We start from the raw sequence: 18225 nt of genomic DNA on the forward strand, positions 1-18225 counted from the left end.
CACACTGGCTTGGCTTGGTGCACTACCAAATTCTGAGCGTGCTGACACTGTTAGTACTTAGAAAATTACTGAAGAGTCCTCAGAGTGATTTGTAATTGCTCATACTTATTCAGAGGTTTTCAGAATGACGTTGCTCAGTAGAACAGACACGCCATTCTAGGCATCTGTTTGTGTGAGATAGAGGAATTGAGACCTTTTTCTCTTTACTGATTATGATAGACTGATCTAACTAAATTAGGCCCTAAGAAGTTGAATTATGTAAATATTATCCTACGGGGGAAGTATCTGTATCTGGAACTTCTGTTGGGTATTTCTGTTCCACATTTATCACATTCTTTTATCTGTCTCTTGGATTGCTGAACTTATCTGATTGCCATACACTGGCCACTAATCTCTTCTTCTTCCTTCTGTTTTTTCTTCAAACAACTGAGTTTTAGATGAGTCATCATAGCGTATCTGGAAAATCTCTCTTGGAAGAAAGTGAACAATATTTAGGAAAAAAAAAATCTGTAAAAGTTGTGAGCGTCTGAAGACCCCAGCTAGTAGATGGAGAGTCTGTTCAGTTTTGATCAGCTTAGCCAAAAAGAATACAGCATGCACTGGGCTGACGAGGAAGATTTTGGTAAAATGGAAAAAACCCTACAAGTTCCCAGCTGAGTGCAAACAAATAAGTGGGGGAGAACTGCCTATAATTACTGTCGTCCTATTTGTCTTCTCTAGAACAAGGGGGCAAGTACGTTCTCAGAAATGGTAGAAGGACATACAGTGAATAATGATGCCTAAATGATTGTTCTTATTAATGAGAAAACAGATGTACTGCTTTTACTAGTATTAATAGCTCATTGTCAAGAATTTAAAAACCCTTAAAATAACGGTATGTATTTAAATTGGAAAGCAATAACTCACTTTGTACAACAAAATCTTTTAGCATTTAATTTACTGTACATAGTATTACCTGTGTTTGAAATTTTCCTGAAAATACAACAACCACAGGAATACTGTTAGTCTCCTCCTTAAGAAAAAAGATGGTAACAGGCACTCCTTGCTGTTTTCCTTGGTGGCAGTTCAAACCAGAATGGGAACAATGGGGATTTTGAAGTTAATTTTTAGGCAATGTTTCCTATAGCAGAGAAAAACATCCTTTTCAAACAACAACTTTGCTCCTTTAAAAACTGTGGATAAAGTGGATAAAACTTTTTAAGTGGATAAGACTTGGTGCATTATTTTGTATGAGGAATGTTTAAGAAAATGTCTTAATTAGAAGTGTTTTTAGAACTCCCAAAGGATTTAATACATCAAATTATTAGGGTGTTTTTCATACACACAGTTTATATTAACTTGTGCTAGTTTTCCTTGTGATCCATTCCAATCAGTAACTAAAGATTGTTCCATGTTTAAAACAAACAATGTGAATTGCTTCTCATTGCTACAATTCCATGCTAGAGAGTATAAAACAATATTCTTGAAATTTATGAGGTATTATAAACTATTCTGGGTTAATGTGACACGCACTGCTATGCTTTTATTGTGACCATTATAGGCATCTCTGAATCTTTTTCTAATCATCAACTACAGAATAAAGTCTCTTCAAAGGAATCTTCTGGTCATTAGTACGAACTAATGAGGCTTTTCTTGGGAACTAGTGACCTACATCAGGCACAAACAACCTGTGATGTGCTTGGCTCATTGAACATGTTTCTCTTTCTGTATGGAGTGATGAAAATTTTTATTCTTAATAATGGGTTTCCTAATGCCATGGTTTAGGCTCTCAGCTGGACCTCATGGATTTTTATCTGGATTGCTTGTGGATGGCTTGCAAAAAGGAAAATATGTCATATTTGTGTAGTGGCAGGTTTATTAGAAATACCATCTTTCCTTTGCTCATCAGTTTCCCAAAGACCTTGGGTTCTGAGCCTTGGTTTGTGTTCATCCTATGGAATAGTTGGAATGCCAGAGGGACTAAACTTCTGATGCTCATGGGCTCAAGTAAGGGAAGGCTGGGGTTGAGGTCACCTTCATGTTGTGTCTGAGTAACAGCACGATCAGGCCGGGGTGGTTCCACAAACAGGTCAGCAGTTGCCAGCCACTAGTTCCTATCCTGTGCATTCAAGGATAGGAACAATCAGACTGAAAAATAATCCGTGCTTTTCTAAGTAATTGTTCTTTCCTTGAATCTATTTGGAACTAAAAAGTTTATTTTTTCCTGTGTGGAGCTCAAATGCTGATTTCACAGTATTGTAGGGAGGCATTAGTCTGTGGTCAGCCACTCGGGACCTCTTTTTCCTTTCTAAGCCAAATGATTAGGTGTAAAGTGTTTTTCCTTTCCAAGCAGTAAGTTGAGTAACTTGCTCTAGCTGGTTGGAATCCTAAGTGTTGACTAAATAAAATGCCAGAGAGGAGAGAGAGAACATTTCAGATTGTCCTGAGTGACATTCCTGTGATGGGATGTTCCTGGTGGGCATCTGCAAGCCCTCCATGCTGAGCTCCTTGGATCTTCCCGGCCAATTGTTACAGGGACAGCTGCATAGCTTTGCCTGTTTTGTCCCTAACTGCCTCAGTGATTATTATTTCCCCCTGTTCCTACTGATGTGGTTTGAGCCCCCATGAACAGAGGGAGAAGGTGTGGAACCCAAGCCAGCCATGCTTGGGGTGACAGGTGGCTTCTGGTGAAAGCATGTGTCTTGGTTTGAAGGACAGGTGTCTCCTAAGGAAGGCAGGAGCCTTCCTTGAAATGGAAAAGGTAAACCCCCTCCCTCTGAATTATTATAATTTTGAAACTAAGAGGCTCTCAGTCAAAGATATGGGAATAGGAATAACAGTTCTTTACTAGGAAAATTAAAATACAAATGCAATAGTACAATCAAAGAAACAAAAAAAATCCCCACTGACAGAGTCAGAATATGAACTGAAACCCTGTGGGTCAGGGGTGTTGGTAGCAGTCCCATTAAATGGTGGCTGCAGTCCTCCTGGAGTGGCAGATGTGGTTCTGTTGAAACAAATGATCCTGTAGAAGGATGTCGTTTTCCTCTGAAGGTCCAGTGGTGGTATAGATGGGCCTGGTCTTCCTCTGGGAATCCAGTGGGAAAAGGCTGCCTGTGGTGTTCCAAATCTCAGATTATCTCCAGGTAGGGGTGCTTGGCTCCTCCCCCTGGGCAGAGCATCTCACAATGGATGATGTAATTTTATCAGTCATGCAGTGACACTCAATGGCCCATTAACAGATATTAATTTCCGGAGGGAGGATTGGTTGTGGAAGAGATAAAGAAAACTGCCCAATTAACAGACGGTAACTGCCCCACCTCTAACAGACAGCAAATGGAATACACACATATCTTACAACCCAGGACAGCATGGAAGGGAACCTTAGCTGTCATCACCACCTCAGGTTTTGGAACAATTTCCCTTTCCATTTTCCCTAAGGCTGATGGAACCAAAACACGTGAAGTTGCTCTTAAAGGGAATTACAGTTTCTTGCTGCTACTGCTGTCTTCTCCCCTGGATTAGATCTGAGTGAGCCAAGTACCTCTGCTTCTTGTGCTCTATTTTGCAGGTTTTCTCAAATAAATTCTTGAATTACTTTTCCAACGTGACAGAATTTGACCTTTTAAAAGTTAATTCTACTCCACTGCCAGTTTTCCATTAGCAGGTCTTTAAACTAGGAAAATGAACCAGGAATATTCTGCTCTGCTTATCTTAACATTTCAGGGTACATGCTGAGACCTTCAATGGACCTGACTGAGGAAGCTTTCTGTAAACAAAAGCATCACATTCTAATGTCAGATGGTCTCTAAAAGACTGTAAATAAAATACTGTTTCTAATTTCACAATTAAATTTGACTTTCCCCCTCCTCCCCGCCCACCTTTGGAATTAGTGTGTGACATTATTATCAAAGCCTTGTTTTGTACTCCAGCTTTGGTTTGCGTGCTCCAGGTGGATTCCATTTGTATGATGCTGGCTAACTTGTGTTATTTTAGCTTTATAAAACCAAATTCTTCTGCAAAGAATATTTTTAAAGTAATTGAACCTGGTGTTTGGCATTACAGATACCAGCCTCATCTTGACTGCCTAGAAAAAAAAATTCATCATATGAAGGATACTACTTCAAGTAAAGTGATTCACTCAGAAAAGTGTATTTTTAAATAACTTTAAAAATTGCAGGATATCCGTGCCTGTTTAAATTTTTGTTGTTGTTGTTTCTAACTGGAAAGATCACTTTTAAATGAATCAAAGAATTAGGATTAGAATCAAAATATGTTAGCTTTTAATGTATTGGTAAGGAAATGCAAAACTGAGGGAAGAAATACAGGCTGTACTCCTGAGAAGGCTGGGGTTATCTTGTGTAACCTCGTTATAAAACTTCTGTCCTGCTGGAAGGAATCCCCACCTCTCCCCAAGCAAGGAAAAGACTGAATATAGCTTTAATTTTAAAATCTGGAACAGCTGTCTTCTTCATCTCTATTGTAAATCAGGAAAACGTACTTAGAAAACAACTTAAAAATACAAGGTAGAAGTTTAAAATCCAGTAAGATTAAAAAATATAATATACAAATTAGTTTGTATCTCTTCCACCTCGTTGCTTCATGGTCATCTTATATCATGTTTTCTACTAGGTGGTAGGACATGATTGCCAGTGTGAGCTGGCCACTAGTGCTTTACATTCCAGACAAAACTCCAGGCTGTTTCTGCATAAAAACTGCCCCAGGAAAGTTGGAAGGCTTGTCTTAAAAGCTTGAAGGCTTTTGAGGAAGAGGAAATGCAACCAGTAGGATCTGGGTTCTGGAAGTCAATGCACTTGCATGGGGTTTCCTTTCTTATTAGCAGGAGAAAGTCAATCTGGGCATGTTATTTTTAATTATCAGCTGCAGCAAAGATGAGTCAGTCACACAGGGCACACAAGTCCCTGCTTATCTTGCCACTCTGTTCTGCTGAGCTCACGAATATTCACACAATTCAAACTGACCATCATGAGCATGCAGATTCGCCCTGTATTTGGACTGTTTTCTACTCTAAGTGCACAGAAGTGTATAGTTCTGCACTCACTCACAGGGCTGCAAGTTCAGCACTTGTAAAAATTGTCTTTAAAGACTGCAGGAATTACTACTTTACATAGGAAGCAGTTTTTGGTGGGTTTTCTTTCACTGAAACGATAGAGATAGTTTCCTAAAAATGACATTTCTAGGTGAAATGTTGGACTTTGTGCTAATAAGCTACTGGAGCTTCCTAAATCTGATGCCTTATTTAAAACCAAACAAACAAAACCCAAAAAACCCCAAGCTCACAAGCTCACAAGTTTTCAGAACAAATCCACAATTTTCTTTTGTCTGTAAAATCAATTTCCTGTTCTGAATTTATTCAACTCAAGCCAGATGTGTTTCTACAAGAGAAATGGTTTGGTATTACATTAGGTGGATGTGTAATGTTGCCCAGTCATGTTCTGTTCCTGCAAGTGCAATTTGGGAGGATGCATTTCTTCTCCAAATGGTTATCTCCTAAAGCAGAGGAGCTAAGCACTGCCTGGGAGTGCCTGTAGACACCCTGGGCAGGAGCAGGAAGTATTTTGGTTGGGATTCCCTGTTACACATCAGCAATGGATATTGCCCAGATGTTATACACTGATGGTTGTGTAGTGCATGTATGTTGTGGCTCTAACTAACCTTGGGGATGCTTGCCCTCAAAATCCCTGGTGTGTCCAAATCCTTCTGAGTGCTTTAGCAACAGCTGTTGATGCAATATGCAAAGCCCCGTGACTACAGTTAGTAAATGTGATTAGTTTGATTCCTCTAAGGTTTTGAGTTATTTTACATTGTCTTTTGTTGAAATCATAGGAAAGTTAAGGTCCTAATTCAGACCTGTAAGTGCTATGGTTTACATAAATACCTGGCAAAATTGAAGAAAGCTGTAGCCAGCAATACTGGGATGCAGCTGGACTTTCAGTTTTCTCCTATCCCAGGAGAAAACTGAAAATTGACAAATAACCAGTGAAAAAGCTTAGGAAAAAAAAATCAACTTTTCAGGAAAAAAAAAATATACACAGAGGCTGAGATTTTTTTGCTACCAATATAATACCTTGTATGAAACTGTGAAGTATACCTTCTGTATACTGTAGAGTAATATTCTGTATATTTTGTAAAGTAGTATATCCTACTAGGATGGGGGGAATCACAGCACACCAAATGAAGCAGGAAAATTGTGAAGCCTTTTAACTCCCGTGCTTTTGATGAAGGATATGTGCGTGCAGGAGGAAGTTTCCCCCAGAGAATTAAGAAAGAGCACAATGAGCCCCACTTTTGCGAATATGAAGGGAAACAAAATAATTTTTGGCAGGCTTTAAATTGTATGGGTCAGGATGGAATTATCCCTTGACTGAGATCCATTTGGCAGGAATGCTGCAAGTGGGTGTTTTGGTAAAGATGTCAAGGAGCTGGAGTGGTATTGTTCTATAAGGATAATAGAGCAGCTGGGCATTCAATGGAAAGCATAATATTAAAGAGCATGTGTCCTCATTGCAGAGAAGCAGTTACACAATTCAGATTATTTTGTTCACTTACAGTCTGTGGAAAATGTAAGAAATCTGTGATAAATAGGCAAAATGAATCATAATCATCATTGCATGAAGAAATGCAGGGATTTCAGATTTTCAAACTAATCATCATTCAGGAAACAACACAGAACCAAGTGAAGGTGCTGTAACTCCTCTACAAATATTTTGAAAAAATAAAGAAGCTTAATATTTTAGTATTTGAACTTAAAAAAAGTTAGGAATGATTTCAGTTACATCCATTATTTGCTGCAGAGCTCATGACAGGCTTATTAACAATAATTGAACAGACAGAAAATCCTTCATCCAAGGATTATGGAAAATGAGTCACCATTGTACCAGGCAGAGATTAAAATATCTTATATGAAATAGGGTGTTACTGCAGGATTTTACATAAAGCAATTGCAAGAGATTAAACTGGATTGAAAAAATATGAAATGCATGCAGATTAAAAAAAAAAAAAAAAGAGAGAGAGAGAGGGTGTGAATAGCACTGGGAAACAGGGAAACACAAAGGATAAATGCCTGAACTCTGTCACGCTTTGTGCCACCAGCTGACCAGTAGGGGAGGATGTGAGGGCCTCAGGCAGCATGTCTGATGTTCCTCATGCAGAAAGACCCCACGTGACAGTCCCAAATCTGAGATAGGCAGGGGGTTCATTCTCAGCTTGCCAGGGCATCATTCATGCCAGGTCTTTGCCCTGGGATCGCAGCAATTCCCTTGGACAGTGTTGGCCTTGTAAACGGAATACAGAGCGTTTGTTCCAAGATGTGTCCAAACCACCCAAAAATAGGCCAAGATTTGTGCTGGTGTCAAATGAATGCTCAGGGTAGCCATCAGGAAGCTGGAGACTGTTTCCTAATCCAAAACACTAGAAGGCGCTTGGACAGTATGCAAAATGACAAAGAGCCAGTGCCAAGATGATCTTCACCAGTCAGTCTGAGACTTTGCTAGAGATAAGGCCTGAAGGAGAGTGACCCAGTGCAAGCTGCCATGAGCATGTGCATTGGGACCACCAGCTACTGCCATGCTTCTCTTCTCTAAAAGACCTGTGGCACCTGAAGGGGGCTCCAGCCACATGTGCTCAAGGAACGGATGGGAAAGCCACTTAAAAACAAGATTTGTGCCCTAACCAAGGGCAATTTTGTGTATAAACGTACTACACCCATTCTACAGACACAGGTTTTCAAAATGTAATGCCTGCCACAAGACCCTTTGTATTTTAGGCAGCTACAGCTACTCCACAGAGCCATGGATGAGCACCTTGGGAGGAATCCATATTTTTTTGCATTAGATTGCCTTTCTGATAGCCATAAGGAATAATTCAAACCAGAGACATTTTTTTTCACTACAAGTGGTTAACGTTTGGTTTTAAGGCAGGTAGAAGACAAATAAACACAATTCCCATCCAAAGGAAATGAGGTTTTGTTAAAAAGCAGAAAAGACCATGGTGCTCCCTCTAGTTGGCTACTGATCTACTCGTCTTAGTGCAAAAGAAATTAAAACACTCATAAGAAAAAAAAAATTAAATACTATCAGCCAGAGAAAGAACTTTTGGTAATATAAACTGAATGTTTGATGTTACAAACTGAAACCTAGAAGCTTGTTACCATAGCAAATATATGGCATTACATCAAGTATTGCTTGCTGTAAAATAGCTAAAGTTCCAAATTTCAAATGTACTATTTCTATTGCACGGCTTTTCCTTATAAAGGCAAAAGTGCCAGTTCCTGAGCATTTCTTTTTCTGTTGCTTCTTCAAAATCCAGAAAGCATTCTGAAAAGTACAGTGAAATAATTGATGTTCAGAATATGCTGTATTTAACTAGCTGTAAGGTGATATTTGGGGAAAGGTATGGGATGCTAGCTCTATAAATCTCCTATTTGCTGCATTTCTTGAATTCCTAAGGAAGCTGTTTACTTACTGTGTTTCATAGACATGTAGCTTGGTATAGGATGAAACAAGAAAGAGACAAACCTCCTATGGAGCAGTTAAAGAGTGTGATGATAGAGACTTCTGACAGGAAGGTTAGAAGAACAGGGTATGAGAAAATTTACTCAAGTAAAATTTAACATGCAACTGCTGAGGGATGTGTTCAGTCTTCCTGCAGAGCGTGTCTGTGTAGAGACAGCCTACTACTAAATATTACCTGTTACAGTCTTTTTATAGAGACAGATTGCTTCATGCTTAAAGGAGTATTAAAAAAATGGCTAGTTGGCCATTGCAGCCTGAATTGCAGCCTGAATCTTCAGCCTGATCCTAGAATATTTTTTACATTAAAACTACCCATGATGTGTTTCCAAAGTTATGTGGAGTGTAGATGTAATGTCCTATGAATTTAACAGAAATCAGAAAAAAAAGCAACAGGATCTGCAAGAGATATTTTATACATTAGAAAATATTTGCCTATGCCTAAATACATGACAATAGCTGCAGTTTATAGGTTTCTGCTCCAGGGTTGGAAAGAGGCAGACTTTTCCTGGAATCCCATTTGCAAAGTTTTATTTGCATGATAAAATTTAATCATCTGATAGATCCTGCTGTCTTCAGCTACTTCAAGCATGTATGTTGGGCAGATACTTCATGCTCTGTGAGCCTTGGTTGCTCGCCCTCATTTATGACGGTGAATAGAAAGAGAAGACAATTATCTTTCTAATTTGATTCATAGAAACTGTGAATAAAGTCTTGGATGTTGCAGCTTCTTCTGCCCATGAGGAAAACTTAGTGACAAGGAAGGAATAGCCTCAGCAGCTCAAGAGATTTCTGACACAGACTCAAAGAGCCAGGACAACGATGCTGAGGAGTTGTAGCGAACTTCAGGGGGTGCAAGAGTCCAGCTGGGTCTAAAATATTTGTGTCTGTGAAGTGCTGGTGGCTGTGTGCACTGAACCAGCTGCAGGAGCATGCAGAACTCAAGTGATGCTGTGTGGCTGCCCATGATGACTGTGTTTGGCATCACAGTGTTAGCAGAAACTTCAATTTTCAAAATATGTGTGGTGCAGTAGAAGTAGGTTGCTAAATTTGATCGCGGCAGTGTGGTGAGCTCAGTGCTCTGCTCAGTAAGTGGCTGGATGTGAACTTCATTAAGAACAAGAAATTCTCCTTGTGCTGCATATAACACATTTTTTCGACATCTGTCTTGATTTGAAAGACAGAATTTTCCTAAATTGCATTGGTGTAAAGAAAGATATAGAGCATGTGGTACAAATAAAGCTTGCAGTGCTTTGATGCAACTATAAAAAAATCTCATATTGCTTTTGAAGTTGAATGATACAATTGAATGCAAAGAAAAATGTGTGTTAAAATCATTACTGTGGAGATTTTAAGCAGGAGTTTAGAAGTTTGGTCTCCAAACTCTTTTAAAATTAGAATTAAAAAGCTAAAAGGAAAAATGCCTGCATACCAAATACAACAGGAGCTGTAAATTAGCTTTACAACTTTAGCTTTGTAAATTCTAAATTGTGTTTAGCTTTGTAAATTCTATCCCTTTAGTCCAAGGATCCCTTGGGCTAAGGGAAACAATTTACGTGGCTATTTGTCACTGAATAAATAATTTCCAGTGTTTCTCATTGGTGTTTTGTCTCCATTTTCAGTGTCTGAGGAGGAGAAGACAACTGAAGAAGATGCTAAAGAGCCCTAAAGGTACACAGTACAGTTGCAGCATGGGGTTTTCTGCTCTTCACCTACCTTTTGTTCTCAGTTAGTGGCAATTGCAGCATGTGGTAAATGCACATGCACTGTTATGGTGAATTTGTATTTCTGCTCTCAACAAAAAAGAACTTTATTGAAGTATTTCTTATTTTTTGGGAACCACTGCCACCATCTTTTAGAGGCTAGGGAGCAACTCCTATATAAATTGTCACAGTGTGTATTATTTGTTTAGCTTTATCTTAGTCTCATGCAAACTGGATAAAGACCTGAGAGTTGTAGCTTTCTTCCAAGCAAAAGAAAAAAAAAAAAACGTTCTTTGGATATTTGGTTTAAATTATATGTGTCTAATGGACTTCTGGATTATTGTTCTATACAAAAAGCAATAGTCCCCTGGACTGTTATATTTTAAATAATTTTTTTCATTATTAGTCTCTCTGTACTTTCAATTTGTGCTAATGAAAAATACTGAATATAATATTCTTTCTATTTTGTTAGTGTCTTTCTCATGTGGCTTCATTTATTTTTTAATTGTCAGGAAAGTTGAAAGCATGTGCCTCTCAAGGTTTTTATTTTTGCTCAAATTGAACTTTAAGGGTACCTGAGGGTATCACATCAGAAAACCAAATAACCAAGAATGTCTTTCAGCTCTGGAACACATAAATGCTGTGGTATAGACAAGGCAATTGAGTTAGGAATCTTTTTTTTCCTTGTAAACATCTGACAACCCTACAAATTGTTGCTATTCCAGATTTTGATTTAGATAACAAATACCCTCTATAGCCAACTCAATTAATGAAGGCAGAGATGGTAACTCTTAAAGGGTGGGGGTGGCAGGGAAGGCAAGCTGTAGGAAACATCTTTGATGTAACAAATTGAAAATAGATGAAAAACCAGATTAATCTCCTACTAGTGTACAGGTTCACTCAATTCTGCTTAAACTGCTTGGACTCTTTTTGACAAAAAAAATTACTTTTTATGAGTATAGCAAACATACTTTTTATGAGTATAGCAACAAGTTTACAAAAGGGCCTCTTATTGTGTTTCAATAGGATCTTGTTGACAGGGGAAAAAATATTTATGAAATATTTTACTATTTGGTGCTGGAAGATTAGTGGCAAGTCTAGAACCACACTGCATTCCCAGTCAGGAAAGAATTTTTTTTTGTTTGTTTGTTTTTTGGGGTTTTTTTTTGTTTTGTTTTTTTGGGGTTTTTTTGTTTTTTGGTGTTTTCATTGCAAACACTTTGGAGTATGAAGCTATTAAGGTTAACTGACTTTGCTTTAAAACACATTATACTTTTTAACGAATTCAAGGCAAAGAAAGTGAAATTAAAAGAACGTTGATGTGAGAATCAAATCACTATCTAGTTCATTTTTTAAAAAAGAATACTGATTATTTGAAGGTGAACGGACAGAGGAAGTAGTGATAAATTAAATCCTCAGATAAAGCCCTAAGTTGATGCTCAGAGCATGCCTGAGTGAATATGTTCAGCCATTCTACTGAGTGTGGCTATTGGGCCCAAATTGATGCTGCTATGGAACTACTCTTATCAGTAATCTCAGCAAATACAATTGGTTTACCTTAAATTTAAATTTAAATTTAAATTTAAATTAATTTACCTTAAATTTAAATTTAAATTTAAAAAAAAACGTGCTTAAATTTAAGCATGTAACTATTTGTAGAAGTCCAGCATGCAGGGGAATTCACCTATGCCTGAGCAATGTGGATGAACATGAGGGATTCCTTGAAACTGGGCATTGGTGATGGCAACAGAGCAAGTTTCCATAAGCCATCAGATAAGCATGATTTACACATCAGTGCTGTGTATACTCTGTACTTCACTTAACTGGTAACCTGCAGTCAAATTCACAGTGTGCTTTAAATGTTTGCAAAGAAAATGACCTGCTGAATTGTGTCTGTTGCTAAACATTTATTGTTTCCTGTAAATCAGATTTTTTTTTTTTCTTTTTCCCTAGTAAACAGTGTGGACGCCTTTGGAAAGTTTAATGCAAATATTTATGGCAATCAACCAGCTGATTCCTGTGTGAAACCTCATACTCTTCCTTGAAGACTTAAAAGAAACTGTGCAGTTTGTCCTACCACACATTGGTCATTATGGCCAGTATTCAGTGCTGCAAGAGATCAATTGCGTTGCCTAGAGAAACGCTTCTGCGACTAACAACTCTGCTGTAGAAAGTAGCATCCAGTCAAGCCACTCAGCATGTCCTAAATACATGTGCTAAGAGAATCAGTATGATGCCAGATGAACTCCTTCGATGTCTTTGTTGCCCTGATATGCACATTGATTTCTTACTTTCCAAACTGTCCAAACTGTTGTGCGTAGTTATACATTTGTAACATTCCATGCTAAAATGTAAGCAAAAGGTTTTAAAATCAAGCCAAAATATTATAAAAGTACCTGTTAGCATTTTAAAATTGGATCACAGGGAAAATAACAACGTGTTTCCTCCTGAGTTTGGATTTGTGATTGTAAGCATAGGACATCTGGCTGCACATGACCTAATTTTCCCCCTGCATAAACGTTTCAGATGCTACCATTCCTTGCACAGTAACATCCAGGAGTAAACCCTTCAAGGCTCCTGCTTTGGGAAGAAAACCTCTTTGCAAGTAGTAGCCATAGGTACTTTATAGCCTGACAATCAAAATAGCACTGGTTGGCGTTGTCATCATGTATCAAAGTGGTGTCTGGCTCCTGCCTTGGGTATGCTGGGCTCTGCTCCTCCCACATCTCATTCAGCTTGCTGTGGTGTTCCTGTGTTGCTCTGTCTCGGCAGTGGCATGTAGTGGTAGTGTAACAACACAAAAGTTTGGCATAAACCTTCAAGCTGGTACAAATCACAAGCTCTTTAGGCCATGGCAAAGTCTGTCTCCAAGCGCTTGCACGCAGAGAGCAAAATCCCTGTGAAGGGCTTTGCAACGGGTGTTCAAATGGACAGGCATTCTTAGGGACTAAAAAAGAACCAAATAGGTAAATAACCTTCTTTTCTCAGTATTAGCTTCATAAAAAATACATTTATTATGAATAACAAGTTGTATGCCACTGTACTCCCAACACTCCATTGTGCTATGTGCACGAGTGCGCATTTGAGACCCCACTGCAGCCATCACAGAATGGCAGTGCTTCTAAACCAGAGCCAAATAAGGTATATTATGCACTATTTCTATAGAAAGTGTGTTTCATAAGGTGTGTCTGACTCTTTTCTCTTCAAGCAGAAGTTTGGAAAATGTTGAAAGAGAGCATTATGACATTCCTACACATGGCACAAAGCAACACATGCCCCTTCCCCCATCATATAGCAAATTAAAATAGTGTTCCAACAAAGATATAGCCTGTTGCTCCTGGACCTACTTAGGAATAACTGGAATAATGCAGAGGCAAAAGCAGGCTCCTGAGCTTCAAGAAGACAAACCACAGCCTTCTGCTTAAAGGACAAAGCTTCTGAGATTAAAAGCAATTTCTGTAGACCGTTCCATTTTATTTTGGAATAAAAATCTTAGACTGATATTTTGTTGGATAAGAGTCTATATTTATCTTGTAGATTAAAAATGCTGTGATGGATGTATGCACTTAAATGTTCTATTTTTTCATTTTCACTAATTCCTTGTAAAAGAAGCTATTTTAACTTCATCTAACAGTAGGGTTTCTGATATGGTAGGCTTTTCTGAATGGCTCTTTATCTCTGGAACTGCTCTGGTACATGGCAAAATATGTTAGCCCTCTGGAACAGCTGCTTGAATGACTGAATCACAAACTATGGTTTCCAAAACAGAGTTTTTTTTCATCCTTTCAATTTCAAAAAATTATCAGAGTCCCAAAAGAGCCCATACATGTGCTTTATGCCAGAGTTCCTCTTTTTTTTTTTGCTTTTGTTTTGTTTAGGTTTTTTTAATTAAAAAAAAAAAAAAAAAGAAAAAGACATGCAACACAGCATGGTCTGCTTCAGCACTTGAATATCTTAGAGTAACAACAGTGATATTTTGCAATTTGCAGAGGTCTGGCCATTGTTGATTCAGTTTTGCTAGTATAGAGTCCGAATACCACATAAATTAAAAATTTTCTGTCCTTCACTTTCAAAAAGTGAATTTTTGAATTGCTACACAAAGGCAGCAATGAACCATGGAAAATGTTGGAAGATATTTTTGAGATGTATCACTAAGGAGAGCAATGCCACAGCAGAGAACAGACATAATGCAAGACTAAAGGAGATTGGAGGAAAGGTTTGGTCTTGAGAATACACTTCACAGGCCAGAGCAAAGCTTGAGATTCCAGAATTTGTCCAAACTGCACGTTGCTCCTTTGCTGTCAGCAGCTATCTGTGAAAACAGCTGCAAGGATTTTCACCTCCCTCTAGTGACAGTTAGTCCCTCTAGTTCATCTCTCTGAAGGGTGACAGCCTGTTGCTGCTGGCAGCTGTTCACAAAGCTGAAAATTCTGGAGATGATGAAGTCCATCTAACAATTGCAGGTTTACTTTTTTGCCTGTGTTGATGTAGGTACAGAATTTCAGTTTTATTTTCATTTGCTTCTTCAAAACAAAATACAATTCCTAAAAATCATAATTCAAACTGCAAGCTTGTACTCAGCACTTAGAAAATCTGAAAGTGAAATACTTTAATCAAGATTTCTTATGTCTGTGCAACAGGTTTGATGTCATGCTACTTTTTTTAATCTGTTTTTCTGGAAAAGAAAAAAAAGCCAAAAAACCCAAAACAAAGACAAAAACCCAAAGAATTTCAAACCAGTGAAGAATGTACTGTGATTCTTTTCCTCACCTGGTGGGCTCTCTCTGTCAATAAATCTGAGCCAATTAGCCACCCCAACTTCTGCTTTACCAGGCAGGTGGGAGGAACACACAGTTCCAGCTGAGTGATGAATGAGGAAATCAGTAGCTAAAATAAGTTACTTGTAGTGTTTGGCAGCATATAAGCAAATATATGATGCAGGTCTGTGGCACTTTTGTGGCTGCAATCACCTACTGTAGGTGCTGTTTTCTCCCTGAGGGTGGTTAGGAAAGAGTGAGAGGGGAGCTGAGAGGACAGAGGCACATAGAGACGGAGGTGACAAGCAGGGACAGAAGGAATTTTATGTTAAAGGACTTTGTATGTTGCCCTCCATGGGTTGGCACATTTCCATGGAGTGCCATCCCTGCTGTGACACAGATAATTCTGTTCTTCGGAAAGGCATTATTTGGTTGTGTGCTTTTCTTGCTCTGCTCACCTTCTGCAGAAGATGGAGGCTGTGCAGGACGATGAAAGCTAATTCCGTTCCCAAGAAACAGGCATCAAGCATCACCATTGGTAATCGGATTCTCCTGTATTCTGGGTGTTACTCCTTTATTTGGGATACTGCAGGAGATTATGCCTCCTCCACCTTTACTGGAGGGGGAAAAGGGCTAAAACTAGGTTTCTATGCTGGAGTTATTCCTGCTTCTTGCTTGAACTACAAGTAATTAAACAGTGTGTTGAAACAGCGTGGTTTGCTTGTGGTTTATTGAGAGAAACCAATTTAATTTTTATTTATGCCTCAACATATGTTATAAATCCATTTTATGACATGGGGTTGATGCCTCAGGTTTTAGCTTTTATATTTTTCAGATTCTGCGCTGCTTTAGTGTGTGGGTCTGGGCTTCACATAAGGGGATAGTGAGCTCTCTTCACACAGTAGCTAGACAAAACAATTCCTTCTCTAGCTGGGGACCAAAGACAGCCAATCCAGATCTCAGGCCCAAGAGCATAAACAATGGTGAAATGAAGAGAGAAAAACAAGGATGGGACTATAATGGGACAATTAGCTCCAATATGCAAATGGACCAGAACTTAAAAAACTGTGAGACCTTGTGACCAGTTGTCCATTCTTGTGACCATTTTGGGTTCACCTGGGGTGTAGCCCTGGCTGGGCTCTTGTGCTGCCCAAGGTGGATCTGCTGAGGCCTCCTAATAAATACCTACTTTAACTCCATCTAGTCTCTGTTCTAGATCAGCCTTGACAAGGCATCAGGATGAAAAACACTAAAGGGGCTGTACACATGTGGGGAGCCTTACCACCTGCCACATGCAAGAGGCAGCTGGGACATGTGAGGGGGAAAGAGACCGCTGACATTACAGCCTCTAAACAGACAACCCCTTTGGAAAACGGCGGGAAGCCCTATGTCTGAGGGGCCTTCGTCTGACAGCTAGTCACAGCAGAGAAAGCTTCCACGAACGGGCTGCAAACAAGTGACTGACCTATCGACCGACACCCTTCTTGTGGTGGGACAGACCCCTGGATGCCCGGGAAAAATTTTCCAGGAAATCGGGCTTTGGGAGGAGTCTTGGCCCATAAAAGCATTTAACTGCAACACAATCAGCCCTGCCTTTTATTTTTTGTTTTGTTTTGTTTTGTTTCTTGGAGGGCGTGGGGTCTCTCCCAGAGGTTGAACTCATTCAGTCCCTCTCTTGTACATGTGTTCCATCTGCCAAGCAGACGCTGGCGGGCTGTCCCGAGTGTGACAGATGAGTAATGCGATGGTTGACTCTCACAATTACAATGCAAATATTATGTATACGTTAAGAGAGGTTTTATAGATTTATAGTTATGTTTTAATCCTCCCCTTGCATTGTTAGCACGGGATGGCCTGGGTAGTCAGGGCATTTGGGAGGGTCGGCTTGTTACTCTGGCAACACCTGACCTCCAGTGAAGATGGAAGAAAGTGATCTCCACCACTGGACAGCGAAGAAGGAGTCAGTTGACAAGACTTTGGGAGGGGCTAAAGGGTTAAAAGGCGAAACATCCCTTGTGTGGATGAGAACATGGTGAGAAAAAACCCTTTGCTGACAGCACTGTAATATTTTCTCCGTTCAGTCTTCTGTTGTATTTTTGATAAGGTTTTAATAAAACTTTTAAAGTTTTTGGAAGGAAGTATAATTTCTCACACGAGGTACTTTTCCATTCTCTGCTCCCTTTTCTATTCCCCTGCGGTAGGAGCACTTACCTTTCTTTATCAATAAACAGTTCTCAGATATAATATTGCTCTGTTTGTGCCTTATTTCATCCAAAAAAATCTATCAAAAAGAATCCTCCCCAACTCCCCTTGTAGCAGGACGGGACATTTCTTTATCCGCAGATGTTACCATTCATATTTTAGCCAACTGAAATGATGGCTTTAGCAAGCTCTGAAAGGTTGATTTTGATTAATGCCCAACAGCTCCTGTGTTACAAATGGGAAAATTTCTGAGCAATAGAAAACTCTTATTTGTGTGGTCAGTTAATTATTTGTATAAGATTTCATGTGCAGATCCAGTCTCTTACTTACCTAAAAATCTTGCTTTCTTAGTGATAAATAGTTTTCCTTTAAAATTAAAAACCATCATGACTTAGAGATCTTTAAAAAAATATATGCATGAGCTCTGCTTGTGCCCTAGGAAAAATGTTAAAATTGTTGTAGTTGCTGTGTTTCTTCTCAGGAAGTTCAGCTGCCTGTCCATTTTCTTCTCAGTTCAGCATTGACTGTGGTATGCAAACCAATTAAAGAGTGAAATATAGAAAAATGAAGAGGAGAGACAGTAATGTGTATGAAAATCATAGTTTCTCTTTAACATAATTAAATTACTGAGGCCCATGGGGTTCATTTCACACTCTCACATAATGTGCTTTTTTTTTTCCTGGCTTCCTTCTCCCTGCATAAGGTTATCTCCTTTCTGATTAGTTAGGGGGAAATGTTATTATCCAGTGAGGGCTAATTGAGCATAATTAACCATTGGATAACTCACATCATCAAGCAAAAGAGGGCAGTAAATCAAAAGTAGTAAGATTACTAAAACCTTGGACAGAGAAAGAATCCTTCATCCCCAAACCCTGGAGCTGAATAATACAGGAGAAATTCATAATGCTTTTCTCCCACTGAAGAAAATTGGCTGGAGTTTTTTATTTGTTTGGTTTTTGTTATTTGTTTGGGGTTTGTGGTTGTCTGTTTGTTTGTTTTTATTTGTTGTTTGTAGAAAATCCAAATCATACAAAAAATACTTTCATTCTGTTG

The 18225-nt window shown here is 38.9% G+C and overlaps 1 protein-coding gene across 1 annotated transcript in view; it reads left to right on the forward strand.

Annotated features, from left to right (window-relative positions):
- Nucleotides 1-13714, forward strand: part of LOC119700165 (mitochondria localized glutamic acid rich protein) — a 28824-nt gene extending 15110 nt beyond the window's left edge. The window contains exons 5-6 of the mRNA XM_038134699.1: nucleotides 10133-10181; nucleotides 12167-13714. Coding sequence (XP_037990627.1) covers nucleotides 10133-10179 — 47 coding nt within the window. The 3' untranslated portion in view covers nucleotides 10180-10181; nucleotides 12167-13714. The remainder of the gene's footprint in view (nucleotides 1-10132; nucleotides 10182-12166) is intronic.
- Nucleotides 13715-18225: the final 4511 nt, after the last annotated feature.

Source organism: Motacilla alba, chromosome 4 (genome assembly GCF_015832195.1).
Source record: "Motacilla alba alba isolate MOTALB_02 chromosome 4, Motacilla_alba_V1.0_pri, whole genome shotgun sequence".
Taxonomy (NCBI): Eukaryota; Metazoa; Chordata; class Aves; order Passeriformes; family Motacillidae; genus Motacilla; species Motacilla alba.